General features: G+C 43.6%; 1 protein-coding gene across 3 annotated transcripts in view; it reads right to left on the minus strand.

Moving 5' to 3' along the window:
* Window positions 1-704: 704 nt before the first annotated feature.
* LOC115655502 (microsomal triglyceride transfer protein-like) overlaps window positions 705-23,812 on the minus strand; it is a 32,139-nt gene continuing 9,031 nt past the window's right edge. For 2 of the 3 annotated variants that reach the window (XM_030571012.1, XM_030571014.1), the window contains exons 5-18: window positions 23,365-23,511; window positions 19,355-19,494; window positions 18,519-18,672; window positions 16,158-16,315; window positions 15,078-15,246; window positions 13,638-13,745; window positions 13,297-13,509; window positions 12,359-12,573; window positions 10,437-10,534; window positions 8,494-8,615; window positions 4,774-5,001; window positions 4,261-4,385; window positions 3,437-3,607; window positions 705-1,795 (exon numbers count right to left, since the gene is read on the minus strand). In XM_030571012.1, coding sequence (XP_030426872.1) covers window positions 1,645-1,795; window positions 3,437-3,607; window positions 4,261-4,385; window positions 4,774-5,001; window positions 8,494-8,615; window positions 10,437-10,534; window positions 12,359-12,573; window positions 13,297-13,509; window positions 13,638-13,745; window positions 15,078-15,246; window positions 16,158-16,315; window positions 18,519-18,672; window positions 19,355-19,494; window positions 23,365-23,511 — 2,199 coding nt within the window. In that variant the 3' untranslated portion in view covers window positions 705-1,644. The remainder of the gene's footprint in view (window positions 1,796-3,436; window positions 3,608-4,260; window positions 4,386-4,773; window positions 5,002-8,493; window positions 8,616-10,436; window positions 10,535-12,358; window positions 12,574-13,296; window positions 13,510-13,637; window positions 13,746-15,077; window positions 15,247-16,157; window positions 16,316-18,518; window positions 18,673-19,354; window positions 19,495-23,364; window positions 23,512-23,812) is intronic. The other variant, XM_030571013.1, reaches the window with a different exon arrangement.

Consider the following 23,812-nt stretch of genomic DNA (forward strand, 5'->3'; position numbering starts at 1 on the left):
AAGGGAAAAATTGCCATTATATATATATATATATATCTATACACACCCTACTTAAGCAGAACCCTATTTACCTTCACATTAGTTTTCCATAATGTGTTTAATTATTCTTGCTAATACTGAAAATTGTGTGGGTCAAAGTCATCCATCTAACCCCTAAAATTAGAAGTTATGCAAGAGGTAAATTTTTCCTATTTAAACAAAGGATTAGCCACTTCCAGCAGCATCTTCTCTTTCTGGATTTCTGACATCAGTCATTTCCCTGGCAAAAGAGCATGAACTCACTAGAGGATCAAGTAGAAGAAGTTCAAGTTGTGAGGGAACTGAGATGAACTCCTATTCAGATACAAACACTTCTGATTATACCAAAAGGAAGGTACATAATTGCTGACAGATTATGTAGCTTTTTTTGTCTCACTGCTTTTTTTTCAAAAATCAAGTACCCCAAAAAATCAAGCTACCCTTTCCACATGCATGGCACACTATCACAGTCACCAAATCATGCAACACTGGATTCCATTCACTTCCTCAGCCATGTGAAGTTCTGACCAGACGCTCTGGGAGACCTCACTTGATTGTGGTTACCAGGGGTGAAAGTAACTGAGGACACTTACTGGTACGGGGGATGGCTCTGGCCCCAGGAAGGGGTGGGGCCTCAGGTGGAAGGGGCGGGGCTGGGAGGGTCAGCATCCCCCAGCCAGCCCTTGGACCGCGCTGCCTGGAGATCCTGTGTTGATTTAAAGGGCCTGGAGCTCTGGACACCGCTGCTACGGTAGGGGCAGCGGCGACCGGAGCCCTGGGCCCTTTTAAATTGCTGGCCCCAGGGCAGCTGCTCCCTTTGCCCCCCCACCTGTTAATGGCTGGGGGGCAAAAGGGGCAGGGACATTAAAGTGCTGCAGGGTCCTTTGCCGTAGAAGTGCTTAAATGTTGCTGCACCTGCCCCTCCCCACCGTTGGTGGCCCTGCCAGTACAGACCCTACTGGCAGGGCCCCCGACAGGGGAGGCAAAAGGGTCAGGGACATTAAAGCGCTGTCCTGTACTGGCTCCCTTTCACCCCCGGTGGTTACTCAGATGAATGGGGAGAAATGTGTGATTAACATGCCATTCTGGGTATCCTCACTGAGAACACTTTCTTAAGACTGCCTGAAATTCACCTTGTAACTCTCAAAGCCAGGGGTCTTAGCTGTGAGGTTTATCACGGCCCAGTTTTGCTTCTAAGGGACCATCCCATATGGAGAATAACCATCATAGGGAAGGGTACATGATTGTGAAAATTCTACCTCTCTCCTTTCTTGGTGTCTTAAGGATTCTCAAGGCCAGACCCAGAACATGTTAATTCTGCTGTTCCTTTGACTGTGCCAACAGGATCTTGCACATCCCAGAGCTGGCCCTTTAAGGGACTTGCTTTGATAGACTAGGGATTCATGTCCCAACCATGTTTGGCACCCTGATTTCAATGTGTTCTCTTGCAATAGGGACACTTGTTTTTAATACAGTCAGTAAAAAGCAGACTCTTGTGGGAACTAGAAAGGGTTCTGGGCTGCCCACATCAGTCCTGGGCCTGGCTCATGGAGGCAGCTCACTGAGAATTTGGGACCAAGGAAAAGGGAGGAATGATAAATCCAGACCCAGGACACATTGATTCCTCTACTGCTCCTTTGCCTCCGTCAACAGGACCTTGCACATCTCGGAGTTGGCCCTGTGCAAGGAAAGCTCGCGTCCAGCAATAGTGCCCCGTCTCCCCTTGCGAACAGTGATGCCTTGGTTTGGTGAAGATTCGGAGATTGTAAAGATTTCTCTGTGGGGCAGAATAACAAGTAGTTAGGAGACTTTAGAATGAGACAAGATTGGACCCAACTTGTCTCCTCAAATCAGCATGTTCCATTCCTTAAAAGTCGGATCTATTGGAATGTTATGGCATATTCTGACAAGTGTTTTTCTTGACTTCTGTCAATAGAGATTTATTGCCCTTGAAAACAGTATTATATCCACATTGTATAACCATGCTAGAGGCTGCTGTGAGTTTAATCTTTAGCACAGATTAACTAGCACACTTTAAAATAATTCCAACATTTCGCAACACTGGACAGGGTAATTTTGCTGATAGTGTCACCTATAATGTGGATGGGGCCTAAATGTTTCAGTAGGAGGATGTGAACCACTGCTGTCTCAAGTTATCCCTCTACTCCCAGGAATTGACTGAAATGGGGAAGATTCTTAGAGAATGAGTTGATTTCTGGCACCAGTCTGCAGTGCACACTGAACAGATGGAGCAGGCTGGACTTCCAGGAAAAGCTGTGTAGCAAGATTTGATCTGTGGAGAAATGAATAACTCCTCAAGAGTTTCACTCCTCAAAGGGAAAGGACCTTGGACCCAAGGTCTCCTTTCTCTACCTGTTTTTGATGCCTGACCTGTAGGTGAGGTTCCCTTCATGTCCCATCTCTGGGTTGGTTAGGAGGCCCAAGGCTTTTCTATGGGAACCTATCCATCTATTATTTACAAGTATTTCAGACAGCTACACTCAGCCCTGTTAGCCTAAGTCAGCTAGTAAGTCATGGGAACAGTGCCAGGGTGTCTGCCTCTGATGCCATACAGCAGCAACAAACTGCCTGATGCTTATTTATGTCAAGAAGGAGCCATGAAGGATTTATCAGTAACAGTGTAATAAAACAGTGATGTTATGTCTGGGGCAAAATCAATATTGGCATTAGGACCAGCAGTTACAGTATAAAAGGTTTATCAGCACAATACTGTAAAAGATAGCCCAGGATTCTTCTGGGCTCAGGGCTCGTCTTAATACTCCTTAGGCTGGCTAACTCCCCAGCATCGTCCAAGGCTTCCTTTAACCTTTTACTGATCTCTCCAAATGGAGGGACTCAACAGAACCTGCTTTAAGTCAAATGCTGGACAATGAAACTCTTACCATGTGCTACAAGAAAGAGGGCAATAAATAACTCGCTTCTTAGTGGGAAGGTGAGAACTGGCTTTCATAATAGCCTCCCCTCTTGTATCCTGTAGGTTTTGTATCCTTGAATATCTCAGATGCTCATGATATTGTGGACGGCAAGCACCACAGGAGATAGGGAGCACTGTTAAGGTTCTGAACTGAGCTCTAGTGTCCAGGGCTGCCCGGGGGGGTGCAATTTGCCACAAGCCCGGGCCCCGCAGGGGCCCCCACAATAATATAGTATTCTATAGTATTGCAACTTTTTTTTATGGAAGGGGCCCCAGAAATTGCTTTGCCCCAGGCCCCCTGAATCCTCTGGGCAGCCCTGCTAGTGTCAGGAGGGCAGGGGAAGTAGTGCATGATCTCCCTCCGCACCTTCCCTGCCACTGGGAGTCACAAACTAATGTCCCTGACAGTAGGAGTGTCCTAATCCCCACCCCTGAGTAAAAATCCACACCCTAGTAGTTCTGGACTAGAATGCCACCGTTTACCTGTAAGGGAGCTGCTCCTCCCTTAGCTGAAGACACATGAGCACAGGAGTCCCAGAAAATCTCACTGCTGTATCAAAATTGATTGAGACTTCGGCCTCTGTCTGGCTTTTCACACTGGCTTGAAAGAAAGGGGCATCGATTTCTGCTGTGAAATCAATGGCCAGTCCACCCCTGCAACAGAAGAAAGCATAAATCCTGTCACTGAACAATGCCTCCCAGGGGAACGCACTGTCTATGCAATGCTGGCACTCTATGATTTCATTATTTCTTAATTTATCAGCAGCTGTGTGGTGCTTCCTGATCCTGAAGGAAGGGTTGGGGGGTGCAGAAAAATGTTAATTAAAGCCATCTGTCAAAGTGAGGCTTTTAGCCTGATCCCAAGCACAGGCTATGAGAACCTAAAGACAATAAGTGATGGGTGTCTATGTCCATGGGGAAGCAGATCTTTCAGAAGTTGCTAATTTTTTTGCGTGGGATCCTTGAACATACAGGTTCAACGGGGTAGGTTTAAAGGGGCGTGTAACAAATGTAGCTCTCACAGCTGGTATAAAGGTATAGGAGACTCTATGCAACTCCCTCCTCTCCCGTTCAAAAAAGAAGCCCTCGTCCTCCCAGCACAGGATGTGCATTGGTGTATTTGATGGGAAAGGCATAGCTGGAAAGCGTGGAGCTCTAGTTACCTTTGGCCAATGATATAAAATAGCCCTTTGGGGGTTGTTACAAGTCAGCCTATGTTGGAGCAGCTCTGAGGCTGTTCTAATTTATGCTAGTTCCTGCTAAGTCTCCTGAGTGTTCAGAGATTAAATAAGTTTTCACTTATTTACCTTGTTTTGACGCTGGTTCTTGATTCTTGCTCCCATAAATTCATATCAATGTTGGCTGAAATATCTAACCCAAGTGCCCCCTGAAGTTTAATCACTGTTTGCAGTCCAGACTGAAGTGGAATTGCCTGTAGAACAGAAAAGAGCGTATTTGTTTTGGAAGCACTTTTTTTTGATGTTAAGTGCTCACACAAAAATATTAAACAGCAGCTGAGCAGAGGGGACACTGCCTACTTTGCACTCCCAACGCCTGCTGGGCTGGGGAGGGGAAGACAGGAACAGAAGCCATGGCAGTGCAGAACCCACCTCTAATAAGCCAACTCAGAAAACCAATTCTTAACATCCTTTGATCAATGCCATCCCATGGTTAGATTTGGCACCGTCATGAATACCGGTCATGAGCCGATGGCTTTCAAGCAGGCCCCCTCCAGAATATTCACCACGCCACAGTGCACCATGGCACCGTTTAACAGGCAGCTTGGATGAGGGAAGGTCCACGTATCATACAGCCATTACCTGTTCATGATCCATCAGCAGGACAGTTCCTTTGACCACACTGGTTGGCTCTCCGCTGCTTAAGAGGACCTTGGCCATTAAATCTGTATATCCTTGGAAGAAAACAATTGGCCGTAACTGGACATCAAAGAAAATGGCAGACATCCCAGCCATGAGCTCCTGCTCCTCTTCTTCTTCAGGGTTACTCTCTCCCAGCACAGATTCCAACCCCTGGGCTTCAATAGAGACCTAAAATATACAAGCAGAGAAAATGTGCTGCACAAGGTAAGGCTTCCTCAAGAGTTGACCTTCACTACTTCCACTAGGGAAAGCTGGATAAAGAACCTGCTGATGTACTGATAGAAACATTTGTATTGGGAGCAGTTGGTTGGCATCTTACATTACTGTACTACTGATTCAAGTAACATCTACTCATGGGCCTAGTGAACTGAGAAGTGATTATATATAAAGCCCAGTGAGCCTGATTCAACACTGGCCTATCCTTCGAGTAGTCATTTAAGTTGAACAAAGTGATTGATTGCAAAACACTATTGATCTGATTTGCAATTATTTTACACCAATTTTGGATGAGTGTAAATGATAACACAGGTGGGGCATCAGGTTCTAATATTTGATATTGTTTATTGTAAGCATGTTAATTAAAGTAGAGAGGAAGGCTGTCCAGTGGTTAGGACACAAGCTGGGGACTTGGGTGACTGAGTTTAGTTTTCTGCTCCATCACAGTGATCTTGGGCATGTCTCTGAGCTCTCTGTGCTTCAGTTCCCCATCTGTAAAATGGGCATAATAGCAACTCCTTAATTCACTGGGGTATTGTGGGATAAATACATCAAAGATAGTAAGATGCTCAGATACTCCAGTGATGGGGGGTCATATAAATATGATAGATAGAAAACAGATTTATTTGCAATCAACCCTACAGAGTGATTAGCACCATAGAAATCTTAGATTTCAGATCTCCTTGCACTGTGTCAAATGTGGATCCAGACCATGATGTAAAATTGTCTCTCACACTAAGCATGAACGTGCAAGGATGTGGGGGGGTCAGTGCTAATGAGCCAATTCAATTAAGGTGGATGTGGTCTGTATTCAACAGTTGACAAGAAGGGGTGAATACCAAGGGAGGGAAAATTACATTTGCAGTGCTAACGAGGCCAATGCAATCAAGGTGGCCCATTTCCAACAGTTGACAAGAAGGTGTGAGTATCAACAGAGGGAAAAATACTTTTTGTAGTGACCCATCCACTCCCAGTCTTTATTCAGGCCTAATTTGATGGTCTCCAGTTTGCAAATTTAATTCCAATTCTGCAGTTTCTCACTGGAGCCTGTTTGTGAAATTTTTTTGTTGAAGAATTGCCACTTTTCAGTCTATTATTGAGTGTCCAGGGAGATTGAAGTGTTCTCCTACTGGTTTTTGAATGTTACAATTCTTGATGTCTGATTTGTGTCCATTTATTCTTTTGCATAGAGACTGTCCGGTTTGACCAATGTACATGGCAGAGGAGCATTGCTGGTATATGATGGCATATCTCACATTGGTAGATGTGTAGATGAATGAGCCCCTGATGGTGTGGCTGATGTGGTTAGGTCCTATGATGATGTACCTTGAATAGAAAGTGATATATGCCATCATATGCCAGCAATCCCCTCTGCCATATACATTGGCCAAACCGGACAGTCTCTATGCAGTCTCCATGGGTTTTAGCCCACGAAAGCTTATACCCAAATATATTTGTTTCTAAGGTGCCACAAGGACTCCTCATTGTTTTTGCTGATACAGATTAACATGGCTACCGCTCTAAAACCAGTTATTATCTAATGACTTTTAGGATGAAACCCTGGACCCATTCATGGCAAAACTCCCATTGACTTTAGAGGCCAGGATTTCACCCAGTCTTTGTAGTAGTAAATTTAAAAGCATCAGTATAACAGTAGTGTCTCTGTTCCAGTCTTTTTGAAGATGCCATGGACTAGATCTTCAGCTGGCATAAATAGGTGCAACTTCATTGAAGCCAATGGAATGAGATTGATTTACACCAGCTGAAGATATGGGCCCATATAGCCATAGGTAGATGATGAATAAAAATGTCAGTAAAATATTGACATGTGTGGGACATTTACCCAAGGTGAGCAACTTTCAGTGCAGGCACTCTTAAAATGTCAAACTGCAGGTTTGTCCTGGTTTTCACTTCAGAACAGTGAATAACAAGCAGCTACGGTATTAAGCCTTCCTATGTGTGGCTACATGCTGCAGATGTTCTCTGTTGTGAGGGCTTCTGAATGGGTACATGAAGTAACAGAATCATAGAATATCAAGGTTGGAAGGGACCTCAGGAGGTCATCAGGTCCAACCCCCTGCTCAAAGCAAGACCTAAACCCCAACTAAATCATCCCAGCCGTGGTTTTGTCAAGCCTAACCTTAAAAACCTCTAAGGAAGGAGATTCCACCACCTCCCTAGGTAACCCATTCCAGTGCTTCACCACACTCCTAGTGAAAAAGATTTTCCAAATATTCAATCTAAACCTCCTCCACTGCAACTTGAGACCATTACTCCTTGTTATATCATCTGGTACCACTGAGAACAGTCTAGATCAGGGGTTGGCAACCTTTCAGAAGTGGTATGCCGGGTCTTCATTTATTCACTCTAATTTAAGGTTTCACGTGCCAGTCATACATTTGAACGTTTTTAGAAGGTCTCTTTCTATGAGTCTATAATATATAACTAAACTACTGTTGTATGTAAAGTAAATAAGATTTTTTAAATGTTTAAGAAGCTTCCTTTAAAATTAAATTAAAATGCAGAGTCCCACAGACCGGTGGCCAGGACCTGGGCAGTGTGAGTGCCACTGAAAATCAGCCTGTGTGCCGCCTTCAGCACACATGCCATAGGTTGCCTACCACTGGTCTAGATCCATCCTCTTTGGAACCCCCTTTCAGGTAGTTGAAAGCAGCTATCAAATCCCCCCTCATTCTTCTCTTCCGCAGACTAAATAATCCCAGTTCCCTCATAAGTCACGTGCTCCAGCTCCCTAATCATTTTTGTTGCCCTTCACTGGACTCTTTCCCCAATTTTTCCACATCCTTCTTGTAGTGTAGGGCCCAAAACTGGACACAGTACTCCAGATGAAGCGTCACCAATGCTGAATAGAGGGGAATGATCACGTCCCTGGAACTGCTGGAAATGCTCCTACTTATACAGCCCAAAATGCCGTTAGCCTTCTTGTCAGCAAGGGCACAATGTTGACTTGTATCCAGCTTCTCATCCTCTGTAACTCCTAGGTCCTTTTCTGCAGAACTGCTCCCTAGCTATTCAGTCTCTAGTCTGTAGTAGTGCATGGGATTCTTCTGTCCTAAGCGCAGGACTCTGCACTTGTCCTTGTTGAACCTAATCAGATTTCTTTTGACCCAATCCTCTAATTTGTCTAGGTCCCTCTGTCTCCTATCCCTACCCTCCAGCATATCTACCACTATTCCCAGTTTAGTGTCATCTGCAAACTTGTTGAGGGCGCAATCCATGGCATCCTCCAGATCATTAATGAAGATATTGAACAAAACCGGTCCCAAGTCAAATATTAGGAACCCACCAGGCCTACAAGGAAGGTTAAAGAGGAACTATTGAATGTCTGCTGGCACAATGCAGGAGATCTGGGTTCCCGCATGTGTATCTGTTGTTCAGTCATCTAAAGCGTTTCACATCTAGGGACAAAACCTGATAGCAGACCTGAGCTGCCTGAAGCTGGTGGCCATGGCTTCGCAGCATGAAACCTGAGACACTCTTCCTCAGGAGACCACTCTCAGTGAATAGCAGCTCCAGACTGAAAGTGGACAGCATGTCATCAGTGACTGAAAGACAGAAAGAGAGACCAACAAGTAGAGCTGCACAGCAGTCATCACTGGCAAAATGTTACACATCCATTTTTAAAACATTCCAATAATGGCTGAGAGGAGGGACACTTTGCAACTGTCTCCCTGGAAAATAAAGAGCTTGGCAGCCTCCCATGTAATATAATGGGAAGATCTGAGGATTTTGCCATGGGAATGCAGAGAAGACCAGTGTGGTCTCCTGTGTTAAAGGTGTCAATTTCAGTGGAATTATAGCTCAAAAGTACAGAAGAGCTCTGATGGGGGTGCAGGAAACATTACTTTGCTCTATTACCTGTTGCATTTCCGGGTAAATCAGACAAGAGACTAGAGGCCTTTTGGTAAGTACTAACCCCATTCAGATCATATCATTATATTCAAAAGCTCATCCCTTCCAGGCCATAGTAGATGAACAGCACAGTCCCATACACTAACACTCTGACCAAGAAGCTGAAATATGAGGGAATTTCATCTCCGTCCAAACGTATAATAATCAAAAGATTAGCCCTAAAATGTTCCTGACTCCCATTTAGTTTGCCTCTGCCTGCCCAGAACATCCTTTGGGGATATACAAAGGAAGACAATTAAAGGGTAAAAGGCAGAAATGACGTGAATGGGGACAGAAATGAGAGCTGTGGATAAAAATATTTGGGCAGATGATAAAGGTTGTGTAAATTGTCATACCCATCAGGTAAGGATCTGCCCCTTTGAAAAGCTTATTAAAATACTCTAATGAATTAAGAACTAAACAAGAATAGAGCTAGTCTCTTGACCTGGCAATAGCAGCAATGTTCTATTACACAGGTGATCTACCACAAGTTTTGGTCCTAGATTTGGCTCATCTTTTGTGGTAGCAGATTCTGGGAGAACTGTGATACCGGCATGATCAGTGTTTGTACAAAGTGTGTGGGAAGAAGTACCACATGGTGGCACTGGTCCTTTAAGAGGAAGAGGCCAATGCACCTGTGATTGGTCAGCTGACTCCCCAAGCTGGGCTGGCATGGGTGTCCTGGCAGAGAGACAGAAGAGGCCTGACAGGGAAACTAGGTGTGGTGGAAGACACTGGAGTATGGCATAGAAAGACTCCCAATAAAGAAAGTGGTGTGGGAGGTGGGCTTCTGGAAAGAATGGAGCGTTAAGGACTATACACCCGGAGTGTGGTAGGGGTATTATTTAAACGAACCTGAAGTGGAGTTACTGGGGCCTCTGAAAGGGGAAACTGAGACATGCATACATGGCATGCTGTGGCTGTTACAGGAGGGTGCTTCAGGATGGGGGTGCACTTTGACAAGCAGTATGTCAGAAACAGATGTATTTGGATGATGGGGTATGTGTCTGAGATCACTCTGCACAGTCAGCTTCAGAGTGGCATTGATTCGCTTTGTAAAGAATCAAGAACAATGGCTCTGCTAATGTGTGACCATGTCTGACTGATTTTGTGCCTCATTCCAATAAAGGAGTTATTTTACTCTCTACAGGTAGAGATAGCTTTAGGATTGTGGTGGCCCTACCACAGCAGTTTCTTTCCCTCACATATTCTTCCATCGCCTGTCCTTCCCCACTGCTTTTAAAGTACATGCAACTAGAGCTAATGGAGAAATATCCAATGTGCTTAGACATCTCAGGACACATACAGAGGACTCCTGCCACCTCGTGTTAAATTTGGGACAGTCACACAAGTTAGAGATCCCCTGTAACTCCCAGTGCCTCTTGACAATGGATTCCAAAAGTAGGCTCTGCCTACAGGTACTTTCAATTGGTCTTTTGAGATGAACTTAAACATAATCTTGTCCATGCTGTCACCTGCTAAGGGTCCTGAGAAAGAAGAGGAACTGCCAGCTTTGGAGAGGTAGTTGTAATTATTGATCTGTGGATCTTTCAGAATTTCTTTCATTGCTTTCCTAGGAAAAAAAATAGGAAAAGGTGTCTATGGGTGGGGTAGAAAAACAGGAAAATCTAGTGTCTGAATCTAAATAGAAACTCAGAAAAGTCAGTTGCCATTTTGGAAGGTTTTTTAGGGAGGTAGGAGATATGCACTTAAATATATAATTTAACAATACATTGAGAACAATATAAATGGCATAAAAACAGCTTTACTTAAACAAGCTCCTTTATAATCTTTCTCTTCTTTTGTATCTCCTAAAGGAGGGAGAAAATAGCTCAGCAATATCCCCTATGGCATGAGCAGCTATTCATGACATGCATAAGTTTGAGCTTTAGTGGTGGTTGTAATTATTGTTTCCTTAGCATGAGAAGGACAGAAGACCATGGAGCATGACAGAAGAAGAAAATGAGGGAGAGAGAGGGTGGAGCAGAGTCGAGTTGTGAAATGCTATAAAAGTTTTTCCTAGCTCAGGGATTCCTTGGTCTGGGTGTAGTTTTAGTCCTACAAGAATAGAATGTGATGTGCTAGAGCTGGCTGAAGTATTCATATTGGCCAATGTGGTCAGTAAACGTAATCTTCTTCTATTGGTAGATTATCTGCAAACTGATTTTTTTTTTTTTTTTTTTTTTTTTTTTTATGATTTAGTCTGTTGTTCAGAATGATTTAAGAACTGGTTTGTGCAAACATATCCTGGCCTGTGAATTGCTTACAAACAATTTACCATGAGCACTGCTTTGATTAATGGCTATTTCTAATTTACTATTTAAGCATGTGATTGTAACATAGGTGACCATGGTATTGTTTCTTTCTTGAGTGGATGACTTCCAAATCCCCAAAGAGCTTTCACGGTGGTTATGTGAACACTCCTGTGAATATCTGTTCATTGGAGCATTACAACACTTTCCCTTTCTGTGTATATTTTTGTGAATGAAAAGTTGCTTGTTATAAATGAAGAGACCATGAAGAGACGGTGAAACTGGATTCACTTTTTTACCTGAATAAATGTATTCAAATACATTGGTGCGATATGTCATAGATTCTAAGGCCAGAAGGGACAACTATAATCATCTAGTCTGACCTCCTGTACAACAGGCTATAGAATTTCCCCAAAATAATTCCTGTTTGAACTACAGTGTATCTTTAATATAAACATCCAATTTTGATTTAAAAAATGCCACTGAGGGAGAATCACCCCCTACAAGCCTCAAATAATTCCAATGGTTAATTATTCTCCCTGTTAAAAATGTGTATCTTATTTCCAGTTTGAATTTGTCCAGCTTCAACTTCCAGCCATTGAGTCTTGTTATACTTTGTCTGCTAAATTAAAAAGCTATTTATCAAATATTTGTTGCTCATTAAGTACTTACAGACTGTGATCACATCACCCCTTAACCTTCTCTCTTGTTAAGCTAAGTAAATTGAGCTCCTCGAGTCTATCACTATTTGCCTAGCTCAAAAACTTTTGCATTTCAGTCATGTGTTGGATTAGGCTTTTTTTGAGAATCTAGAGAGACTAATATCATTGCTCATACTTTATAGATATCTTGTAACCCGGGGGTTAAGCTTCCGAACACTTCTGCAGTTTTTACACTGTCATTTTGGTGTTCCATATTATATTGTTTACTGCCTTCAACTGGCAACCACACAGGGAATACCAACAAATCTGGGACCTTATATCAAATTAGTTTGCTTACGGGGAAAAACAACAAAAAAGGAAAGATTAACAGGTGAGAGTGAAGAGAGAGAATGTTGGAGAGAATGAAAGAGAGGAAAAAGAACAAGGGAAAAAGGGATTTGGGTCTTAGAGTCACAGTTAATACTTTCCAGTCTCCATACTCACCTGGCTGGGTGATGGTGAGAATGTAAACTAGTCTGGATTTTCGAAAGTAAAAATTTTGACATTTCGGCATCCAACTCTCTGGTGGCCAGCAAGATATTGGTGAGGTCCATGGGCAAAGGCTCATTGTCCAACAGAATTTCAGCAGCAGCCAGTCGAGAGGTTTTTTCATAGTTTCTGCTTTTCTGATGGAAAATCCTCCTCATTGCCTTTTTCACCTAAAGCCAGAATATAGTTAAAACCTTACTTCTCACCATTCCCAACACCAAATATATAATTATGGCATCTCACACTACACTCTGGGCTTTGAACAGAAGATCTACTATTTACAGCTCCAGGCAAAAAACCAGAAGCATAGTCATCACCAATGCCCTGCAGAGCTGCCTCCTGTTCCTAATCTAGATGGCATCTCTCCTAGTGGTGGCAAGGCATGGAGAAAGTGCTGGAAAGTTGAGAGACCTCTAGATGTTAGAAAGACAGGCTGAGACCCAGGGAACTATATCAGATTTGAAAAGACTATCACATTTTCTACTGACTTGGGTAAAAAGGTACTCTCCATTCTGGCTCCCCGGGTATGGCTAATGCCTATGAGCCACAAAGCTCCCAGTTAATTTCAGCTCCAGTAATGTGCAGAACAAGTCTCATTAAGTCCAGTCATCACACAGAGACTCTGCTAACTGGATACATCCATCTAAGCACCATCGGGCAAGCACACCACTTATTTCCTTCTCAGTGCAGGACAGAGGGACTTCTGGGAATAGCAGCTAAAATTTAGGGAAGTATTATCTCTCCGAAATACGGAGAATGCCAGTAGTTAAAAAGTGACTTGGGGAGAATGAAATCCCATACACTTTCTGGGACACAGACACCTGGGCTGTTTCATGGAAGGGTGTTTTAAATGCACAAGGAAAAACTCTGATTTAAGTAGGCTCATTCCATACCTCACCAGTGATATGCTGAGAGGAGAACCTTTGTAGGGCAGATACTGCTGTACCTGAGACCCCTGCAGACCCTTCCTCTGCATAATGCAGGAGGGTAGGAATGGTTTCTGGGAGCAGGGCATTCTGCAGGGACAACAGGTAAATAATTATCTCAGAATTCTCCTTGGTGTCTCTTAGTCTTCTCAGAACAGTTTCCATTCCAAGTCCTACTTCCTGTTTATTCGGAGGAGGGAGAAACAGAGCAGAGTGAAAAAGAAGCATGACACAAATTTCAGGCAGCTGTGGGGAAAAAAGGGGAGGGCTAAAAAGAATAATTGAAGCAATCATGTCAGGAAACCCACCTGCAATCCACACAACTTCATCCGGCACAGTTTGCCAACAAGAGAGCCAATGACAATTATCCCTGTTTCCCAGATGGCAGGGTCTAACTCCTTTCCATTCAGCTTGTCCTGGGAGAGTGAGTGTAACAAAATGAAGGCAGGACATGGGGGGAGAGAGAGAATATGTTTTAGTTATTACCCTAAAGGGTTTATTGAGAGAGTCTTTCTAGCCTTGCTTTCATCTGCCTGGGAGGGGGCAATTCATGGCCTAGTCCCACAATATTCTGGTTTCCATAACAGGCAATTAAGCTTTTTTCCTCCCCCTCCTTAATCCCTTTGGTGTGATTTTGCATGTCTTGGATGGAGTCCTAAACATCCTGGCCAGCTTTTCCTTCCAGTATAAACCCGTCTTTTACTTTATGTGGTCTCAGCACTCTAGCTGAGGAGGGCTGCACAGGCTTCCCTTTGAAGGCCAGCCCCAGGCCATAATGGGATGACTGTTGAACAAAAGAAGTCTTTGTCAACAGTGGTGTAAAAACACCTTCCCTCCAAGCTCTCATAGGCTCCACCAGTGTGGACGGTAAAAGGCTGTGCTCTGTCCTGAGGCCAGCCTGGAAGACTCCTGGCTCACTGGTTACTCCAGAAATGTGAAAAGGAACTCCAACTCCATCTTAGGTTTGCCTTCCTACATAACAACATGGCGGCAGGAGATCGTTCTCAGTGCCCCTCTGATCTCAGACTGCCAGAGCTAACCGTGGTTTTAGGGATTGCTTCACAGAATTACTCATTTCCCTTTCCTCCCTCCCAACACCCTGTGGCCTTGTGTAAGTACAGTTATTGAGATGTCAACCTCAACGCTGGCTGAAAAAAAGAGAAAAGAGATTTGTAAAAAACATTGCAATTTCAGAATTATTTCCACTTTGAGATCAAAATGAACTCATTCGTTGTCTGAATTTTTTCCAATTGTTATTGACATGTTAATTAACAGCATTATTGATTTTTTGTTGACTATCAAACTTGTTTTTCAGTAAGTTTATCATGTTATTAACCATTTCCATAATGATTTTGATAAAATTTTAATTGAAAAATAATTAAAAGTCCATTTCTCATGTAAAATTTCTTTTCCCAAACAAACCATTTTTGATGGGGGGAAAAACCCATCTTATCTGAAAAAATTTCAACCAGTTCTAGTCAATACACCTAGGCAACTTGCTCCCTTTAATACATGGCAGCATTTTGTCCAAAATCATGAGAATTGCTGCTAAAGTGGCATCATTAAATGATAGAATGGACAAAGGACATACTTAGCGTTTTATCTTTTCTCCTTTGTGAGGGCTTGATCTTACTCCACTGAAGTCGCTGAGAGTTTCCCCTTAACTTAATGGGAGCAGGATGAAGCCCAAATCCAGTAGTCGTGTCACCAAAGAGCAGAACGGGAGTGAGGAAATGCCTCTGACTTACTAGCACCAGGCGCAGAAGTTCTTTCGAGGGCCGAGGAGAGAAGGCTGCAGCATAGAGAAACTGCTCTAGCAGGGGCACTTGCCCTTGGTTGCTAAAATCCAGAAATTCAGAGAGAGCTGCCAAGGAAGCTGTTGACTGGGCAGCAACTGCAGCATCAATGAAGAAGGTACTGGAATGAGAGGAGAAAGCGAATTATGTGCGTCATGTACAGCTGAACATGGGGAGGATGGAACCACTTGGGGCCAGATCCTCAACTGGTGTAAACTGGCATAGGGTCCATTAAAGTAAAATGAACCCACACTGATATTTACTAGTTGAGAATATGATCCCTTGTTTCTGTTTCCCCTGGCTCCAGATAAGGAAGTAAATTCAGACCTCCATTGAAGCCAGTGAAACTGCACCCACTTACATCAGGGCTAAATTTGGCCTTTCAAAAGTGTGCAAGGTAATTCCAGCTCAATTCACATTCTACCTATATAAACACCCTTTGCAACTTCAGTTGGATGAATTATAAAACTAAATAATTAGCTACCATTTCTAGAGAAGCTTTCATCCATAAATGAGATAATTTACAGCAGTTGCTGAACTAGAACCATATATACGTAATCACCTATGGATTTCACCTAGCACTGAAATGCAACCACCTCTTTGGGTGGAAAGCAGCAGCCTTTAAAAGTGCACAGTAACATCATGCAACAGTTCAACACAGGAAGTGGAAAATGACATTGTCCTGGAATTACTGAATGGGACATGTAGAGCAGGGATCTGCGTTTATATGGGGCATGTGTCTCTGAAAGGTTCACCAGAGCGTTTACTCTAAAATGTGCTGAATCTGCATCAAACACAACCAATTACCTCAGGGTACCTTGTAAGAAAAGGCCAAGTCCTTAAAAAAGTGGCCCTTGAACTTCTTCAGACTGGTCATTTGAAATACTGGGAATATAATGAGCCCTTTTCACATCTGCCTGACTGAAATGTGGTTAATCATTAAAATGAGTCCAGAAACTGCTCTGTGCACAGGTGTCTGAAAGAATGGCTGCTGCCTTTTCTGGACAGTCAGTCACTGGGGAATTTACTTACACCATCTTCTCCGGAGCTTTCCTCAGCAGCTGGAGGACATCCCTCTTCTTGGCACCACGCAGCATCTGGATGAACCTGTGGAATTCCCAGGTTGTCGACACCTTGGAGACATCCATTTTGACCCTCCTGTTACCAAGAGTCCTCAAATATGTTTTGAGCTGAAAACAAACATTCATATTATCAATAAAGGCAATTTTATATAGATGCCATAGCATAGGACAAAATGTACACCGTATAAAGACAGGGATTATTTTACCCATCCCTTAAATGCAGCCATCTATGGCATGGACATTGGCAGCCCTTCCACAGCTAGCAACAACATTAGCTCCAAATATTTAGGACAGAAATAAAGAATAGCATGTCACTGTAAGGGGGATTTTGGTAGGCAGAATATTATGTTCCAGCTGGAATTTGGCCAGGACTAATATCTTTATTCTTGTAAAAAGTCCATGAGATATTGAATGACCAGAGACAATCAAGATTTCAGTTGCCAGCTGCAAATTCTCCCATCATTTCCCCACTGCCCCTTGCAATACCAGACTGGGACACTGATTAAATAGTGACTTAGAGGGAAGAGCACTACCTTCTGCATCAACAGCATTCCTTCCTTCTGTAGTGCCTTGTATTGACCTATTTCAGCTCCACTTACGTTACGTGGGCTGACAAGTTCACAGAAGTGTGGCTCCAGGCTACTAAACACCTCGGCTCCTTCTCAGGGAACATGGGTGGACTTGATAACTTTGGACATGCAGAAACTACAAAGTGAAGAACTACAGTGTGAAGAATGAGAAGTGAGCTGAATCTTGGCCTCTCTATTTGCAAGGCAAGTTACTCCTACTCAGGAGTCCCAGATACCAGGTGTCCTCCTGCTGTAGTTTTCTCATCACCGTTTGAAAAAGATCAAGCAAGGGAGTTAAAGCACCAGCCTTGAAAAGCTAATAATTTCAGTGCCTGACCTTCAATCATCAAAGCTCTTAAAGAAAAGCATGTGAGTAGTGAACCTCCAGGACTAGTTACCGAGGCCAAACACCTGACAAGGAACTAGACAGTACCTCTGACCAATCAGGAATGTGCGTTCATAATGGAGCAGAGGGCTATGCCTTTGGCATGCAACCTGACATGAAACTGAAAAGTTTGATGGCTAAGGTCCACTGCTCCATCCACAAAATCAGAGAAAATGCATTTAAATGGGCTGGTCTGTGAAGCATGTGTTGAAGAGCAGACATGAGAGGGAAACTTATGCTGTGCAGTGACAGTTTAATAGCCCCAGCTGCTACAATGAGGGCTTGGGACACTATTAAGGGTCTGACCACTTTAATGAGACAACCTGTACAAGGCATGGTTCAGTGGATAGTGCACTGGACTGGGAGTCAGAAGACCTGGATTTTGATCCTGACTGTGCCACTACACTGCCGTGTGACCTTGGGCAAGTCACTTCACGCTTCTGTTGCCCTCCCCTCTTTGTCTGTCTTGTCTATTTCGACTACAAGCTGTTTGGGGCAGAGGCTGGCTCTTACTATTCTTTTTACTGGGCTTTGAACAAAGGGGGTCTCCATCTCAACTGGGGCCCCTGGGCACCACTAGAATACAAATAATGTTTAACATGGGCATTGTTAGGGGTGCTGTCCTTGGTGTGAAACTTTCACCCACGGTTCCTTCTTTCCATTTCTGGTGGCTACTGTTCAGGTGCTAGTAAAGAACCCATCGCACTTGCAAAAACAATGGAGGGTAGCCCCAGTATCCTGGGCAATATTTCCTCTCTCAGTACAATAGTTTTAATGTCCATGGTTGAGTGTGTATTATTTCAGAGTATATAACAGCAGACCGGCTTACCACACTCCATGGGTTTACTCAGAGAGCCTGTTATTGTTCATCTGCAGCACTGGAATAACATTTTGAAAACATTTGCGGCACTTTGGGGACCCTGCATAACATTCCAATCAGACTGAGGAACTATGGAAAACTATAAGAATACCTGATATAAGTGTTGCCTGGAGAAAGAATCTCTAGTTGCTTTTCTCCCTGTGGGCACACTAGAACTAGTACATTTACACTAGTACTTCATTACTTTATGAGATGAAGCAGCCCTTGTGATCATGAGACTTTGGTGGACAATCTCCCTACCTACTGCCTGGGTCAAAAGTTAGCCAGGGAATTCTTTTGAGCCATTGTGCTTATTCTCACAGTGATAGATACTGGCTGTGTAGCTGTTGTTGGCGCTTCCTTGCCATCACTGTGTGTACTGATTTTCTATTTATTCTTAGGCCCTTCAGCCTTCTCCAGCTAGATCTCACTTTGTTTTACATTTCCAAGTGTCACATTAGAAAGAGAATCCTTCTGCAAGAGTTTGGTGCTACTCACTGATGGGCACTGCATGCAGGTCCTCTTGAAGAGTTCGCTAATTGTGCTTATAGGCTGGTGCTTTTCCAGTATGCCAGCCAGAGCTTCCTGAAGGCTTTCTCCAGGAGTCTCTGCAGGGCCAGGCATTGAAGAAGACACAAGTTTAAGCTGCTGCCTGATGAGAGAAAAGAGGCTGTTGAGAAGGGTTTCATCTTTTAAACCTCCCTTTGCTTAGAGGTTGGTCAGGACATGTGCTGGTATCAGTATGGTATATCCCAGGGCTTCTCAAACTGGGGGTAGGGACCCCTCAGGGGGTCACGAGGTTATTATGTGGGGAGTCATGAGCTGTCAGCCTCCACCCCAAACCCTGCTTCATCTCCAGCATTTATAATGGTGTTAAATATATAAAGAAGTGTTTTTAATTTATAAGGGGGGGGCACACTCAGAGGTTTCCTGTGTGAAAGGGGTCACCAGTACAAAAGTCTGAGAACCACTGGTGTATCCTATGGTGAAGTGAAATGGATCTAGTGGTAAATGAAAGGCATTTAGTATTTTAGAAGGTGCAAGGGGAAAATGAAGAGAAGGGGAGGAGCCTTCAAGGTACTAATTTGGGGGGGGGTGTTTTGTACTCCTGTAGCCTGCCCTGGGTTTATGTGGGAACCAGAATATAGAAATCCTCTGGGATGATTTTTTCAGTATGCCCAATTTTTATCTCACACCATCTCTCCACGGCCCACATCAAGACACAACAAGGACATCAAACCCACATGGGAGGAGAGTGTCTCTGGTAGGCAGACATTGATCCCATTCCAGGCTACTCAGTGTATGCAAGTCACTGGAACAAGCATAGCACTAACCTTGACGAGATCTTGGTGCCAATGGAGGACTTCAAGGTTGGAGAGACCACATGGCTTTCCTCTGACAGCACTGACTGGATGAGACTTCCTTGTACAGAGTAAAAGCTTTTGCTGGTGGGTTGCCACAGAACTCCAAAAATCTGCAAAAGAATGAAACGAACACATTATCTTTTTGCCAATCTATTCCTTTCTTGTTCTCCTTTCAGTGTTTACCCTCCTTTTTATTTCTAACAAAAGTTGTGTCTATGCATTTGATTGTCTTACCCTGGAGCCTACTGGAAGAAAGAACCACATCATGACAGAACCACCACACAATTTGGCAGCTTTAACACTTTCTGGTCATTAGGGAAGATGCCCAGAACTGAACTAGGAGGGGATGTTGTTTGTGGGGCTTGAGGTGCTTGGAAACATCTATGACTATAATAGTAGGAGGTCCTGCATTGAATATAATGGCATTATTGCATGGAGTCCAGGCCTATAATGACAAGCAGGGCCACCCAGAGGATTCAGGGGGCCTGGGGAAAAGTGGGGGAGCTGTGGTGCTTCTACTCCTCTAGCTCTTTGGCAGCATTTCAGCAGCAGGGGGCCCTTCAGTCACTGTGGGTCTTCGGCACCACTGAAGGGCCCCCTGCCACTAAAATGCCACTGAAGACCTGGAGCGACTGAAGGGCCCCCACCGCCAAAATGCTGCCGAAGACCTGGACCACCGCCAGGCCAGGGCTCGCGGGGCTCCTGCGGGGCCCAGGGCCTGGGGCAAATTGCCTCACTTGCCCCCTCCCCCGGGCGGCCCTGATGACAAGGCGTACTGTTACTTGGGATTGAGATGCAATAGCAGAACTAAGAGGTGGTTCAGCAGAGGATGGGTCAGATCAGAAGTGAAGTACAGACACAGAGCTATTTAGGAATCCAAGGCAGGGATATCAGTGTTTTTTGCAGGTTAAGACTGGTGTCTATTTGCTAAGCTGAGCTGGGATCTAGTACTAGACTATAGGGGACTGCTTCAGGTTACAGCTAAGTGCACTGAAGAACTGGGAGGTGGCACAGGCTTGGAATAGCTAGAAAAGGAATGAGGAAGGCTGACTGAGCTGTGAGAGGAGAGGAGTAGGACAGCTGGAGATGCTTTATCTGAGAGCTCAAGTGCATTGGAATAACTGTATGGGGTAGGGCCCAAAAATGGAACAGTCTAGTTCAGTTCCTGAACTGTGGGCTGGCGGAGCTGAGTGGGGCCATCTTCAACAAGGCTGGGGGCTGTGGAGAAAGGTTGTTAACTCAATCCTACCCTTTTACGAACACCAGAGTCATCTTAAAATGTATGTAAGGAAAAATAAAGAAATGCCTTCTCTATTTTCTATATCTAACTGTAGAGCACAAAGTTAATAGTTACTTTTAGGGCATTCTCTATGCACCAGTAGGATCTTGTTAATCTCTTCACTGCTGCCAGAACGTGCATAACTCCCACCAGCAATTTTCTGTGAGTGGAACAACAGGCTCTAAGAGGAAATCCAGCCTGCATGGGAGGAGTGGTTCTTCCGAGATATAACCTAGAGCCATGTTCAGCACCAGACCACTTAAACTAAAAAGAGATGTTTCCTCTCAGGTTCCCAGGCTATAGCGGCGATTAGTGTGGAGGAACAGTGACACCCAGTGGAAGGTTCCATGTATTACAAATTGCCATTGCCAAAGCCTTAGCTAAAGGGAAAAGTAGTGACACTTGGGATTTTGGACTAAGAGAGAGAGAATTACCGTCTGGGGTCAGCCAGCCTCTAATCACTCATGTGCCGCACAGGACTGCACAAGTAGTGGCCCAAGAAAAGGCATTGAAGGTGAGTTTTGATACATAATTTTGTGTGCTGTGGACATATGTCCCAGGGACTAGATTGAGTGCACCAAACACATTTCACTTTTGACTTACTCCATATTTGAGTCCTGGTCTCCAGAGATGAATAAAAAAATGTGTTAACACAGGGCATCTCTTATGCTTTGGGTGGCTTGGCTGTTTCTTTTAGTCATCAAGAGATACACAGTGCTCTGTGCAATCACTAGCTAAACAAATGTGAAATGAATGCCTCACAGAGCAATAGCAATGGATTCTGAATGGGGTTCCATCAGCCTCTGTTGACAGCACTACAGGTCTGACTGTCTTCAGCTCTTTTTCTAGGTAACTCCCTAATGTCTTTGTTTTATATCACACTCATTCTGGTCACAAAGATTCAGACAATCTAGAGAGACAACCTCCATCCTCACCCCCAATATCCTTGCAATTACGGAATACCCTTAATTGGGGGGAATTACGGTTCAGGGAATTAGTAACAGATGTTATAGATTGTTATAAAGCCTAGCAGGTCACTATAACCATGGCTTATAAATATCTATAACATCTTCTACTGTTGTGCTTATAACCATCTATAATGCAAACAACGCACATTTGTAACATCTATTATTTGTTTAGTAACCTCTTACTTAACAATGTGTTAATAGATTCCTAATACAGAGTGTGACCAAATCATATTAAAGGGGCAATGTGAGGGGATCTTCTGTGGATAAAGAGAAGCCTCATTCTGTAGCAGTCTCAGTTTAGCAAATTTCACCAGCAATACCCTTGCCCCCACCCTACAATCTCCTGTGAAAAAGGAAAGCACAGAAACGAAAAGCCTCCTAGGTTACTGTGCTTATTCACAAGGCCATTCACCAAGTAAAAAAGAGAGAAAAAGCACAAATTATCAAGTGAACCCAAGACAAAAATGCTTGACTCCCTTGCTGTGCTGCAGAGTGACCTTGCACGAGATTCTTTTTTTTCCAAAGAAATGGCGCACCTGCTGGACTTCACCATCACCTCTCTGTTGCTCTCAACTTCACTCAGAGACCTCTGATAACTTCAGGAGACATTATCTGAGCACCTGGGCCATTACCTGGAGGATTCTTTATGAATGGGGAAGTCACGGGGGAAGAATAGAGATGCAGGAAACTACCAGGTTTGCTTTGTGAATGTTTGTACATGAGATACAGTGACCTAGTTTACATAGTGAATTATAGGAGTAATAACACTTGGCTTTTATACAGCGCTTTACATCTGTGGATTTCAAAACACTTTACAATGGTGGGTCATTAGCTTTGTTTTACAGATGGGAAAACTGAGGTTCAGAGAGGTCATGCTACAGGCCTGTGGGAGAGTCAGGAATGGAATTCAGGACTTCTGAGTTCTAGCCAAGCACTCAGCACACTTGACCATGTTGTCTCTTAGCCCAGTGAAGGCACTATAGTTCTGATCCTGATCAGGACTTCCAATAACTCAATGGGAATTATTAGACTAAGACCTAAAGTTCTACCACTGCCTTCAACCTCATCCTCACACACACATCCACTCTGAGCAAACCTGTGTCTCATGAATTTGGTCCTGACAGAAATTCCATTATTTTCTTTGGGAAATGTGCCATGTTTACATTTAAATGGCTTTTTTTATATAAATATTCCTATTATGTCACCTATAGTACAGGTTCTTTCCCTACAGTTTATTCCAGTGCTTTCAGTGAAATCTAAGATATGGGTCAAATCATTCTTGGCATAGGCAGATGTAAGGCCACTAGCATCATTAGAATTTGTACCTAATTTTGCCAGGTCTGAATGCCTGAAACCAGCCATTGGGGCTTCTGCCACTTCTCTTGTCACACTCTTCCACTTCAACAATCCAATTGGTATCACTATTAGCAAATATTTCTGGATATTCAGTCTCCTTTGCTCCTTTTGAGCATAAGGCTCAGAATGATCATTTAATCTGATTCTGCCTTAATTCTTCAGTAGCCACCAAGCTTTGACAGAAGAGACCCCAAGAAAGCTTCAAAAGTGAACTTTTCTTTCTTTTCAAAGCTTTCTTTAAGCCCTAGCATGAAATGATCATAATACACCTGAGACTGTTCACTTTGGGACCTCCCTGAAGTTACTGGCCCTATGGTAAGATCTGGAGAAGCGTAGTACATTTAAAAGGGGTGTGATTGGGGCAGGAACATTCTTACCCACCACCACCAATGTAGGAATGGACTTGCTTTGTTAACGGAGGTGAATCCAAACTTTGGCCTTGTACAGCTTTGCAGATCTTTTGTCTTTACAATGGAATCCTTGGAAACAACATATGTGACTTGACAGCTCCCAGAAACATCCTCCTGAAGCCAAACAAATATAACAATTCATGTCATGAAATGATAATGTTTGAGTAGAACTTGTGGCAGGATAAAATACAGTTCACTATACACAAAAATGATGCAATCCAATTTGAACAGATTATGTAGAAAATCTGCACAGAACCAGATACAGGGCCATATTTTGAAAATGAGGCTCAAAAACCACATGCCTATTCTACCTAGCATAGTTACTGCAACAAACTGAGTGTATAAAATCAGGCAATGGGTGTTTGACATTTAAGTCATTATAGCAAGTAAACACAAAAAAAGCATGAATATAATG

The sequence above is a fragment of the Gopherus evgoodei genome, chromosome 7 (assembly GCF_007399415.2).
Source record: "Gopherus evgoodei ecotype Sinaloan lineage chromosome 7, rGopEvg1_v1.p, whole genome shotgun sequence".
Taxonomy (NCBI): domain Eukaryota; kingdom Metazoa; phylum Chordata; order Testudines; family Testudinidae; genus Gopherus; species Gopherus evgoodei.